Source organism: Equus asinus, chromosome 16 (genome assembly GCF_041296235.1).
Source record: "Equus asinus isolate D_3611 breed Donkey chromosome 16, EquAss-T2T_v2, whole genome shotgun sequence".
Taxonomy (NCBI): domain Eukaryota; kingdom Metazoa; phylum Chordata; class Mammalia; order Perissodactyla; family Equidae; genus Equus; species Equus asinus.
Window position 1 is genome coordinate 31737600 of NC_091805.1, and position 12875 is coordinate 31750474.

At 33.5% G+C, this 12875-nt stretch overlaps 1 protein-coding gene across 7 annotated transcripts in view; it reads left to right on the top strand.

Moving 5' to 3' along the window:
* The window catches only part of PTBP2 (polypyrimidine tract binding protein 2), an 84645-nt gene that overhangs the window by 32848 nt on the left and 38922 nt on the right, over window positions 1-12875 (top strand). For all 7 annotated transcript variants that reach the window (XM_044748879.2, XM_044748881.2, XM_044748882.2 and 4 more), the window contains 2 exons: window positions 10821-10993; window positions 11957-12100. In XM_044748879.2, the coding sequence (XP_044604814.1) occupies window positions 10821-10993; window positions 11957-12100 (317 nt within the window). The remainder of the gene's footprint in view (window positions 1-10820; window positions 10994-11956; window positions 12101-12875) is intronic.

Consider the following 12875-nt stretch of genomic DNA (forward strand, 5'->3'; position numbering starts at 1 on the left):
TAGGAAATGCAAGCCAAAAGTACATTGGTGGTTGCTTGGAATTCAGAGGTGGGGAAGAGTAAGGAGGAGGTGTTGCCAAAGGCACAAAGAAATTTGGGGGTGGTGGGTATGTATATCTCTTATGGTGAAGGTTTCATAGAGGAATACATAGGTCAAAATTTGTCACATTGTAGGCTTTAAATATATGCAGCTTATTGTATGTGAAGTATATATCAAAAAGGCTGTTTAAAAAGAAAAGCCCGTAGAGGAATTAACATGGAATACTATCAGATATTTTATTAATACTTTGCAAGAGAAGAATAACAACAAAACACCAGACAATTAGAAAATAAATAGCTAGATGTTAAACGTAAACCCATTGTAAGTCTGTAAATGTAAATTGGCAAAACTAATTTAGTTTAATGTGGTAACAGCTAGCCATATGAGGCCATTGAGCACTTGGAATGTGACTACCCCTAATTGAGATGTATTTGGGAGGACGTGTGTTTCAAAGATGTAGTATCAAAAAAGAAGAATCTCATTAAAAAATCTTACGTTGATACAGTAATATTTCAGATATATTGAGTTCAAATATTGAAATTAATTTCACTCCTTTTTACTTTTTGATATGGTTACTAGAATATTTAAAGTTGTGTCTTTCAGTCTTTTTTGGACACTACTGGTGTAGGAAATCCAATTAAAAGGCAAAGATTGTGAAACTGGATTAAAAAGCAAGGCTTAACTTCACTGTCTGCTACTAGAGTCAGATTGAAGTAAAAAGACACAGATTGAAAGTAAAAGGGATGGAAAATAATATTCCATGCAAATAGTAGACACAAGAAGGTTAATGTGATTGTATTAACATCAGATAGTAGAATTCAAGACAAGAAATATTACCAGATAGGAAAAAGCATATTGCATAGTGCTGAAAGGGTCAATATTTCAGAAAACATAATATTTCTTAATTTGTATGCTAGTAATAACAGAACTTCCGAGTACATTAAAAAAATGATAGAACTAAAGAGAGAAACAGAAATCTGCAATCATAGTTGGATATTTTAACATTCCTCACAATAATTGATAGGACAATTAGATCTTTAAAAAAAAGTACATAGAAGATTTGAACAGTCCTGTCAATCAGCTTGGCTTAATTGACATTTATAAAACTTTACCTAATAACTGCAGAATAACTTTTCAAGTGTACATAGAATATTTACCATGAGACCATATACTAGGACATAAAATAACTCAATAAATCTCAAATGATTGAACTCTCATATAGCACCTGATTATAGTGAAATTTAATTAGAAATCCAAAACAGTATGAAATCTAGGAAATAACTAAATATTTAGAAATTGAGCTACAAAATTCCTTTTTTTTTTTGGTAAGATTTTGTTTTTCCTCCTTCTCCCCAAAGCTCCCCAGTACATAGTTGTATATATTTTAGTTGTGAGTCCTTCTAGTTGTGGTACATGGGATGCTTCCCCAGCATGGCCCGGTCCACGACCAGGATTTGAACCGCTGAAACCCTGGGCTGCTGAAGCAGAGCGTGCGAACTTAACCACTCGGCCACGGGGCCGGCCCCTGAACTACACAATTCTGAACAACACATGAATCAAGATATAAGGGCATATTTCTGACTGAATGAAAATATATCAAAATTTGTTAACTGCAACCCAAGAAATGGAGAGAGAGAGAAAAATATGTCTGTACCTATATTAGATACATTTATACCTATATTAGAAAGAAGGAAGGTTTAAAACTCCTATCAAGAAAAGAAAGGAAACGTAAATTACCAATATTGGGAGTGAATAGTAGAGATGCCACTTACAGATCCTACAGAATGTAATAGGAAAATAAGGCAATCTTACAGACAATGCTAATATTCTAAATTCAACAACTTAGATGCAGTAGACAAATTTACTTTCACAAACTTACAAAATCTATTATTCTATAATAGATACATATTAGCTGCGTATTTACTATAAAAATTGAACTCATGGGGCTGGCCCAGTGGCATAGTCGTTAAGTTTGGATGCTCTGCTTCAGCGGCCCAGGGTTCACAGGTTCTGATCCCAGGTGTAGACCTACATACCGCTCATCAAGCCATGCTGTGGTGGCGTCCTATGTACAAAGTAGAGGAAGATTGGCATGGATGTTAGCTCAGGGCCAGTCTTCCTCACACACATACAGAAAAATGAATTCATGATAAAAAATGTTTCCACTGATTACTTCGGGCATGGGTGGTTTCACTCAGGCATAAGTAATTTCACTCATAGATGGGTGGTTTCACTGTTAAATTTTATGAAACTTGAAAGTAAGAAATAATAATCTTCAGTATACATTTTTAGAAAATAGAGAAACGGGGTACTCCCTGGTTCACTTTGTGAAGCTATACTATAACTGACACCAAAACCTAACAAAGATAATATAAGAAATGAAGTTTTCAGACTTAATATTTTTCATTAATGTAAATGCAGACGTTTAACAAAATGCTGGCAAATCACATCCTATATAAAAGATAATTCATGATGACTGACTGAGAGTACCCCAGGATTGTTAAGTTTTAATATTTGAAAATGAATTCAAATTATAATTTATCACAATGAGAGACTAAAGGAGAAAAGAACATTCTATCAATAGAAGCAGGAAAAGCATTTGACAAATACAGCATGCATTCATGATCAAAATCTCTCAGAAAACTAGCAAGGGAAGGGAACTTCCACAAGGTTTCCCAGCTTTTTGCTTACCTTGAGGTAAGTAAAATATTACCTTAGGTAAATATTACTAAAGGTAAAGCATAAATATTGGAAAAGACTGTCTTATTCATAGTCAACATGATTTTTAAAACAGAAAACCCAAAGGAATCTACAAAGTGTTTGGTAGAACTAGTAAGTGAATTTCAAATGGTTACAAGATACAAGTTCAATATACAAAAATAAATTGTTTCCTGATATTGGTAGCAAATTATTGGAAAATGAAATTTTTAAACTCTTCACAAAAACATAAGACAAAAAACAAGGAATAAGTTTAACAAAATATGTAAGACGTCTATACCGATAACTAGAAGACATGGCAAAGAGAAGTTAAAGACCTAAATAAATGAAGAGATACACTATGTTCATGAATTAGAAGGCTCAATATGTGAAGATATCGTTTTTCCCCAAATTGGAATGGAAATTGAATCTATAAATCAGTCAAGCCCAATAGGCTCTTTTTTTTTTTTTTTAAAGATTTTCTTTTTTATTTATTGTTTTTTTCCCCCTCTTCTCCCAGTACGTAGTTGTATATTTTAGTTGTGGGTCCTTCTATTTGTGGCATGTGGGATGCCTCCTCAGCATGGCTTGATGAGTGCTGCTAGGTCTGTGCTCAGAATCCGAACCAGCAAAACCCTGGGTCGCCAAAGCAGAGCCCACGGACTTAACCACTCAGCCGTGGCACCAACCCCCAAGCCCAATAGGCTTTTAAATTGAAATTGACAAGTCGATTCTAAAATTTATGTGGTAATAAAAAAGGACCTGGAATAAAACCATTTTGAAAAAGAAAAAGTTGGGACACTCACTGTCTGATTCAGGATTCACTGTAAACTTGAAGTAATCAAAACAGTTTAGTATTAGCATGATTAGTGTCTCAGAATAACGTTCAGAAATAGACTCCTACATTTAAGGTCAATTGATTATTTACAAAGGTGCCTTGGTCATTCAATGGGGAAAGAGAAGTTTTCTCAACAAATGGTGCTAGAACAGTTGGATACACGTATGAAAAAAGCTTTAAGAAAAAAAATCATAGACTGTATTCTCAACCTTAGCATAAATGAAGCTTTCTCACACAAGACAAAAAACACTGACTGTAAAGGAATAATTTATAAACTAGACTCCATCTAAACTAGACTCATCCAAAAACATTAAGACAATGAAAAGGCAAGGCACAGACTGGGAGGAAAGAGCAGTATTCACATATCAATACGTATGTCTACAAAGGACTTGTATCCAGAGTATGTACAAAATGCTTCACATCAATAAATAGAAACAACCTAATGTTTTTAATGAGTGAAAGAAGATATACAAATAGCTAATAAGCACAGGAAAACATACATTAGTCATCAGGAGAAAACAAGTTATAACCACTGTGGGGTACCACTTCACGCCAACTAGAATCTAGGCTAAAGTTAAACAGATTGGCAATGCCAAATGTTGATGAGGATGCAGAGCACCTGGCACTTTTTTGCCATTGTTGGTGAGAGTGTAAAATAGTTTGGAAAACAGTTTGGCAATTTCTTAGAAAGTTAGACATAACCCTACCCTACAGCCTAGTACTTCTACTTCTAGGTTTTTACCCAGTGAAAACACGTTCCCTACAAGACTTGTGCAAATATGTGTATAAAAAACTTCATTCGTGATGGTCCCAAACTTGAAATAACGTCTGTCATCAGGAAAATGGATCAGTAAATTGTTGTGTAGTCATATAGTGGATTACTACTCAATAATAACAGAATGACTGTCTATACTTGGAACAAACTGAGTGGATATTGTTAAATGTTATATGAAACAAAGGAAGCTAGATACAAAACATTGCATACTGTGTGTGATTCCATTTCTATAAAGTTAGGAGCAGATAATTTTTAGTATAGAAACCAAAATATTAGTTGCCTGTGGGTGTTGGGAATTAGCAGGAAGGGAATCTGGGCTGATGGGCATGTTCTGTATCAGTTAACAAAGTTGTAAAGCAGATCCAAACTTTGTTTGAAACAGTAGGCTGCCTCTGGGAAGCATGAACTGCTTGTAGCTTTGTCTTGCTAGAGTGTAAAATAGGAGAAGGGGAATGACTAAAGTTGAGTCACGATAGGCAGGGATCTGGATATGGGATTTGATTTGTTATACTGAGGAGCTAGGACTAGACTAAAGTTGAGTCACGATAGGCAGGGATCTGGATATGGGATTTGATTTGTTATACTGAGGAGCTAGGACTTTACTAGATTTACATTTTAGAAAGGATTTTTGTTCCATTTGTGTTTTGAGGGAAGCAGAGGAGAGTCACTACTGTACATCAGGAAGACAGCTAAAAACTTTAAAAAGCTCTGCTCTGGAGATACTGAAGTCTTGAATTTTAGGGTCTTAAAAGTAGAATATGGAGGAAATGATGTATCAAGAAACTAGAAGAATTCTAAGTTATTTGGAAGTAGAGTGAGAGAAGTATTAGAGTTTTGGCTTAGAATCACTGGGTTGATGGATAATAGTCCCGTTAACAAAGGAAAAAAGTGGAAAATGAGATTTGGTTTTGATGGAAAGAATAATCTGTTACTGTCTTTTAAAGTATGCTTAGAAATGATGCTTAATGTACTTTATGACTAAAGGATGAATCGAGTCTTTTTGTAGTGTTGAAATAAAATTCCCTAAAGCCTTATTTTAGCGTAAGAAATTTGTGTACATTCAATTTATTTTACCCTAATGCACAGAGGAAACACTAAGTTTTAAGATTTTTCTGTTTTTTTCCTAACGTAGAATGAGAGTCTGTATATGTTCTAACAGACCCCAATTTGAATGCTGTTGCTTATAAGAGCAAATAGCATAGAAGACCTTTAAAGACTAGTGATTATACTTGCCTAGGAAAATATGCTGTTGTCCAGATGTCTCAAAAAGGGACTTTTACAGACAGTATTACAAGGAAACTTTTGTAGTTATCAGATACAGCACAGGATTTTGTTCTTCTGTTCCGGCTTTATCCAAAATACTTCTTCTAATTGACCTTACTCTAGAATTTTGTTTCCTACTGAATCTGACTTAACAGGCTTTCCCTCCTCTGTCCAGACTTTGTGTACAGTACCTATTTTTGGGGTCAAAGAAAAAAATAATTTTAGAAGTGAGAAAAGTTAATGTTATTAGAAACTTTGTGTCAGGTAAATATTTAATAAACCAATGCATTAAGACTATATTGTAGTAGTTTCTTAAATAAAAGTGAAACATTTCAAAAACACAGCTAGCTTCAATTAGTATTAAAATTGAATTTTAATGAAAGGAATTTGTAAGTATTTGGCAGTGGGGAGAATACTTAACAGTTGTAAGATATGGTCTCTTTAGTTTTTGAGTTATTTCTTTGCAGCTTTGGAAGTGGTATATCACTTTAAGTTAAGTATACATATTTCTGCCAGTGCTGGTAATTGTTATTCTGTAGTAGTAGGATTTATTAGTGCTAAAAGTGTGACTTTTTGCTTTATGTGAAAGAACTGAAATCATTCTATAGGTAATGGTGTATGTTATTCAGAAGTTTTTGAGATTTTCATTTTAATATTTACTTGCAGACATTTTGTATATGATGTCATTTCATTTTGTTATAATGCTTTGGATAGTATTCCAACACATTGTTTCACAGTTTGAATGTTTATGAGGTTCTAACAACATGTCCTGTTGCAGATAGAGAGGTAATGAGAGCCTTCCTCCAGTTTAGCCTTCTATGTTTTTCCAACTCATGCATAAGGCACTTTTGGCAACTAGACTATGCAGCTACTCAGAAATGCAAAGAGTTATGGCCAGCTTTTACAGTCAGCCTAGTAAGATTTTTTTGTGTGGTGGCTGTTGGAGTTAGCGAAACGCCTATCAGGATAACAGAAGTACTATCTATCTGTCTATACCTGCGTTTCTGGTTAACTCTTCGTTGGAATTTCTGTTTTCCCAATTAGGAAAGCAAAAAGATATGAGCATTCATTTTTCTTAGCTCAGGTTCTTTTTATTTATTTATTTTTTATTTTTCTAAAGCTAGCAGCTTCTATAACACTGTGCTTTGCTCTGAAGTCTTAACTAAAAACTGCTTGGAATTAAAACTGCTTTGCCTCTCAGTCCTATATTTGATAAAGGAAGTTACCAATGCTTTTATAAATGCTTTAGTCTGAAAGACTTGGAGAATGAGAATGTGCTTATGTTTTGTTACATATATGTCTTCATAGACAGATGAAGTATAAAGTTTTGAAATGTGCTCAGGTTGGTATGCAGTTGAAAGTATAGAATTAGATTATTGGTTAATGAGTGGGACTAAAATAATAGGTTTACGGATTAAATGACAAAGTGATTTTTGAAACCCAGGTGCTGGAGTGTTTATATGAGCAAGTAGAGGTAGGAAGGACCTTGGGACCAAAACAGGTTGGGGATCTGGGAATGAATAAGTAGAGGGTTCAAAGCACAGGTATCAAATGAGTCAGGGAAGTAAGAAAACTAGACATGAATTGTTAGGGGTTCTGTGAGAACAGAGACATTCAGTAAGGCTGAGAGGGCTCACAGTTCTTCGGCTGCGGATGGGTTTAACAAATTACCTAGGGTCTTATAAGGTCACTTATGTGAAAGCTGCAGGCAGAAGCCAGTAGAGAACAAAGGTCAGTCAAGGAGAGAAGAGATGGACTGATCAAAGGTGAAGATGCTCACTTTAGATTTGAAGTAGAAAACCACTTTTGAGATTGGAAGAGAAGTGTTCAAATAGAAACAGTTTTTACGTTTTCTTTGTTTTGAATTTGTGAGTAGAAGAATATCTTTGCTAAGCAAAAGGCTTTAAGAAGACCAAATTATATATGGAAAATGGTGTAATTAATGATTTCTATAATTTATATGTAACTTATGTGCATAAGTAAAAGCATTACTATGTTGCATACATTACATAAGAATTATTTTAATTATTACTGGTTTTACATAACCAAACCAAAAGTTTCTGGACTTACCTGGGGAGTGGAAGGGAAAGGACAGCAGAAAGAAGTCCAAATTATTGTATTTTGTCTTCTGAAAAATCATAGATCTGTAACCCAGAGAGACCCAGTCTTCCTTACTTCTCTGAGAGGGTGATAAATGGCCTAGATGTTTTATAAGCTGAGGACCACATGTTTTCTTATGCCTTTTTTCTTTTCCAGGCCTGGGGTGTTTTTATATATGAAATTAGGCTTAGTTGTGTGATTAAAGAAATCATTTTCCAGTTTTGCATTCTCATAATGTCGTTATTTTAAATGAAGATTTTCATCATATTTAGCTATATGTGAATATTTAGTAGCCACCCTCTCTGAAGCTCTTAACTGAGGGAGTATCAGAGTGTGAAGAGAGTGTAAATTTTGGTACTTACATGGTCTTTGAGAGGAAAGGACATGTCTTTGACAGGAAAGTGTATAATATGAATTTTGTTTTGGGGTTCTCCTATAGTAAGTTAAGAGCACAGGCTGTGGAGTCATATACTTCCTGAGTTTTAATCCTTTTTCTGCCACTTCCCGTCTTCACCACTTAGTAACTGTCTGACCTTGGCAACTTCACTAGCTGTCATCATAAATGGGATTGATGGGTCATGATAATAGCATCTTAGAGGTGTAAAGTAGTTAACTTCCAGAGAATGTTAAATATCTATGCAAAAGAAAAGTAGCATCTTTTCTGTATTTCTCCAAAAAACCAGGTTGTCTTCTTTGACTGTTAAAACTATCCTACCTTCCTTGTTATTCAGCTTTTTTACTTCTGCTTTTACCACCCACTGTCCAGAAATTATCTAACACAAATCCTTAACAATAAACTATTCTATTCTCTTCATAATAGGTTTAGGGAGACTTTACCTTTTGGAAATCATATTCTAAAAGTCATTTGAAAAGAGAAGCCTTTTTTCACCCTATATATACAGTGATAGGTGGTATCTTTATTATGGTGCTTTTTTCTCGACCTTTTCCCAGAAGGAAAAGGACAGACTAAATTAGAAAAAACTGAAGTTTGCTGTTTTGAGTTTCCTGATACCAAAACCTATAACTTTAGGTTGAATTACGAAGTATTTGTTCTTGTTATTCAAACAAACGAATGAACAAGAACACAAAATGTCAGAATTCTCTATAGACTGCTTAGCCAAGAAGAGTCCTTGGTCTTACATAAGAAGAATATGCATTTGTATGCCGATTATGTGTTTTAAGGTATATATGTATTTTTTTATTCCCTGCTTAACTTACATTTTCTTTCTTTTTTTAAAAAGATTTTATTTTTCCTTTTTCTCCCAAAGCCCCCCGGGTACATAGTTGTGTCTTTTTAGTTGTGGGTCCTTCTAGTTGTGGCATGTGTGATGCAGCCTCAGCATGGCTTGATAAGCAGTGCCATGTCCGGGCCCAGGATTTGAACTGACAAAATCCTGGGTGGCGGAAGCAGAGCGCGCGAACTTAACCACTCAGCCATGGGGCTGGACTTCTTAACTTACATTTTCAATTAACAGACCCAGTGATGATTTTGTTAGATAAGATGCCACAAAATAGAAAATTCACTGTCTTTCTTCTTTCTGATAAGTTCAGATGCCTCTGCACACAAAAATCTTCCTTAGTTGTGCAAGAGGAGATGTGGAGAGCTTCCTGTAGTTTTTTTGTATTTCTGGAGTGATGAAGAGCTAGTTAACAAGATTTTCATGGAAATATATTCAGAACCAGAGCTTACTACTCTTTTGTACAAAGCCAACCTAAGGGGATTTTTAAGTGCATCAGCTGGCCATTCATGTATGTAAACTTGGGTGAAACTCTTAGAGTAAAACATGACTTAAGTATAACTTGACAAGTAAGTTATCAAGTGAGTTCACATATTATCTTCTAGAGATACCTTCTCTGATTCATCCAATAAAGTCACTATCACACCACTCTCTTCTAGTCTTCTGCTAAGTCACCTTTAATCACATCACTCTGCTTTACTTTCTTCATAGCTCTTAATCACTGTAAGAAATTATCTGGTTCATGTACTGGTTACTCTGCCTCTCCCGCTAGCCCAGATCTTATTGATCTTGTTCACTGCTGTACCCTCAGAGCCTAAAACAGTGCCAGACACATTCTTGATTTTCAGTGGCTGTTTAAAGAATCAGTGTGTGAATGAGTTTTGAAGACACTTGGAGATCAAGATGATCTTAGAGTTTTATAGATATTGTTGAATATATATTTTATATATATAATATTGTTTATAGATAGTGTTGAATGTTTTGGGGCGCATACCATAAAGTACCCAAAAGTATCTACAAAATGGAGTGTACAGGTATATTTCTCAATGTATAAGCATTCTTCATTTTAATGAGAACCTCAGAAATTGCTTTGAGTCCTTAGAAGTTAACTACCAGTGTGGAATAGTGGATAGACTGTAAGTTCTTCAAATAGTTTTCCATAAAACATCACCTATTTTATTGCCTCTTTAGTAAGATTTTTATTTTTGGTGAAGCTTTGGAATAAAAGCAGGTAACTTTAATTTGTTAAATAGAATAACAGAATACGTTAATCAAGTCCATGAATGATTTATAGTATATAGATGTTGATAGTGACAACATATTTAGATAGATTAGGTGGTAATTTTAACAAATTAGGAGAGGCTCATTGTAGGTAAGCCATAATGGTGGATTGACTGCATGATCATTTTTACAGCATTGCTTTCTTCGATCTCATTTTTGAGTAGAATATTTTAAATTGAACAATATATAATTTCTAAGGTAAAATTATGATGTCCCTACTTTTTGCTAAGTCAGAATTTTCATTTTTTTTGTGTTTTTGTTAGTCTGTAATAAGATGATTAATTGCAAAATAATTGTTCTTTAGCCATTGCACAGTTTCTTTATGAAATTACATTTTAATATTTTTGCTTATCTCTTGTTACTTGTTGCATATACTGTTCAGAAACTTACTTACCCAGTAATAGTCTTAATTAATTGATAATTTCATTTAATGATAATTGGTGGGTATGATTTTCTTTATTCCTTTGAAAGTCCAGTTTTTGAATTTTTAGGAATTATTCAAGTATACTCAGCTGTGTTTTTGTTTTGTGTTTTTTATGCAAATAAGGAAAAGTAATATAATAAAGACTTCTTTTTCAATGTCTTTCAGCCAATGGTAATGATAGTAAAAAATTTAAAGGAGAAGATAAAATGGATGGTGCTCCTTCTCGTGTACTTCATATTCGAAAATTACCTGGTGAAGTGACAGAAACTGAAGTTATTGCTTTAGGCTTACCTTTTGGTAAGGTGACCAACATCCTTATGCTGAAAGGAAAAAATCAGGTATACTTCTTTCAGGACTTATATAAAACGTTAAGCCCCAAACTACCCAGCAGGTGTAAATTAGCTATTGCCTAATACGAGGATAGAATATTGTAGGTTGTTTTCCTAAAAGAACATAACAGAAGTCTTATTCTGACTTTTCCTGCTAGCTGTATGTGGTAAACTAATCCTAGGGAGCCAAAATGAATCTCACCATCGTTTTCAAATTTTTCCTTTTGAATTCCCTTCAGGACTCTAATTGAACAATTATTATAATAAGATTGGAAAATATAAATGAAGTATTTCTTTTATTGTGGCTCTGCTCTTTATAATATCAGAAATCAGTAGGGGCACTAAATAGCATCTTTTCCTTTAAGCTTATCCCATGGAAATATTTCTGATAGCATTAGAGGAAAATAGTCATTAATCCTGTATATTTTTCATTGCATAGATGTACCTGTAGCAATAGGACCCAGGTATATTAGAAAGGAAGTTTTGTTTTAAAATTTCTAATGATGCTATTTAGAACAGTCTGTGAAATTTAAGATTATCTTAAATACAGTTAATATAACTCATAAAGTGACATTTAATTTTTTTTCTTTGTTAAATTATACTGCTTTAAAAATGACTTTGAGATCTCTTATGTTCTCTAGGTTAGGATTGGTAAAATTCTGAAGCTAGAAAAAGTGTTTAGACTTAATTTTTTTAGCTTCTCTTGGAAGTACATTTGTGGTATATGGAAAATCAGAGATCGAAGGCAGAAGCACCATGTACTCAAAGAGCTTTTTTCTGAGGTTAGCTTTAGTTGTATACCTAAACTTGAATAAAGGATTTCTAATTTTATTTATTAGAGCATCTAGATGTAACTTGAAAAGTTATATTCTAGATACTGATTTTTCTAGTTAGTTGAATAGATTACACAGATATTGAAGTTTGTTTGAATTTAATTCACAGTATTAACCTTTTTGCTATTTAAATTTTCAGGCATTTTTGGAACTAGCAACAGAGGAAGCAGCTATTACTATGGTTAATTACTATTCTGCTGTGACACCTCATCTTCGTAACCAACCAATTTATATCCAGTACTCCAATCACAAAGAACTAAAAACAGATAATACGTTAAACCAAGTGAGTATATGTAGGTACATAAATAAAATGTCCCAGACAATACTAAGAATCTCATGAACATATTAAAAGAAAATAAAATTTTTAATGTTTCAGAAGATGTCTCTGTGGGCATTTTCTTGTTATTTTTAAGACATTTTCTTGCAGCATTAAATATTATGTTAATTTATAAAAAGTATGTGTGGTCTGTTATTTTCATATTTTAAATTGGTACAGGATCAATTAAATAGTATTTTTTCAGTGCTTTTAAAGTCCTTGTCAGAATGTTGGTTTTTTTTGTTACAAGTTAAGATTTTTGTGTAGAAACCGTTTATGACGTAGGAGTTTTTATTAGCATAAACTATATACAACTCTCCTGCTTATACTTTAAGGTATGAAGTTCAATGCCTTTGGTTACTTGACTTTTTATAGGTCTTAATTCCTTATGGAAAAATTCCTATTGAAGATATGTTAATGGTTTTCCTGTGGGGAAAATGTAAGAAGGGAGAATATATGAATGTATGGATCTTTTAAGCATGTGATGTAAAAGACATTAATTATTTAAAATTAATATATTAAAAAAATAGTATATGAATGGCTTTAGACCTAAATAGGTAGGGCTGCAATAATGATCTAAAAACTTTAGCTCTTTTAATATAGTTTTTAGCTAATTATATCTTTCTGTTTCAGTAAAATGTAAACTGTACCTGGCTCTGTCTCACTGAAAATTTAATGGAAAATTATTCCTTATAGATTTTAACTTTCGTAAAAAGTGACTTAAGACCATTTTGATAATTTA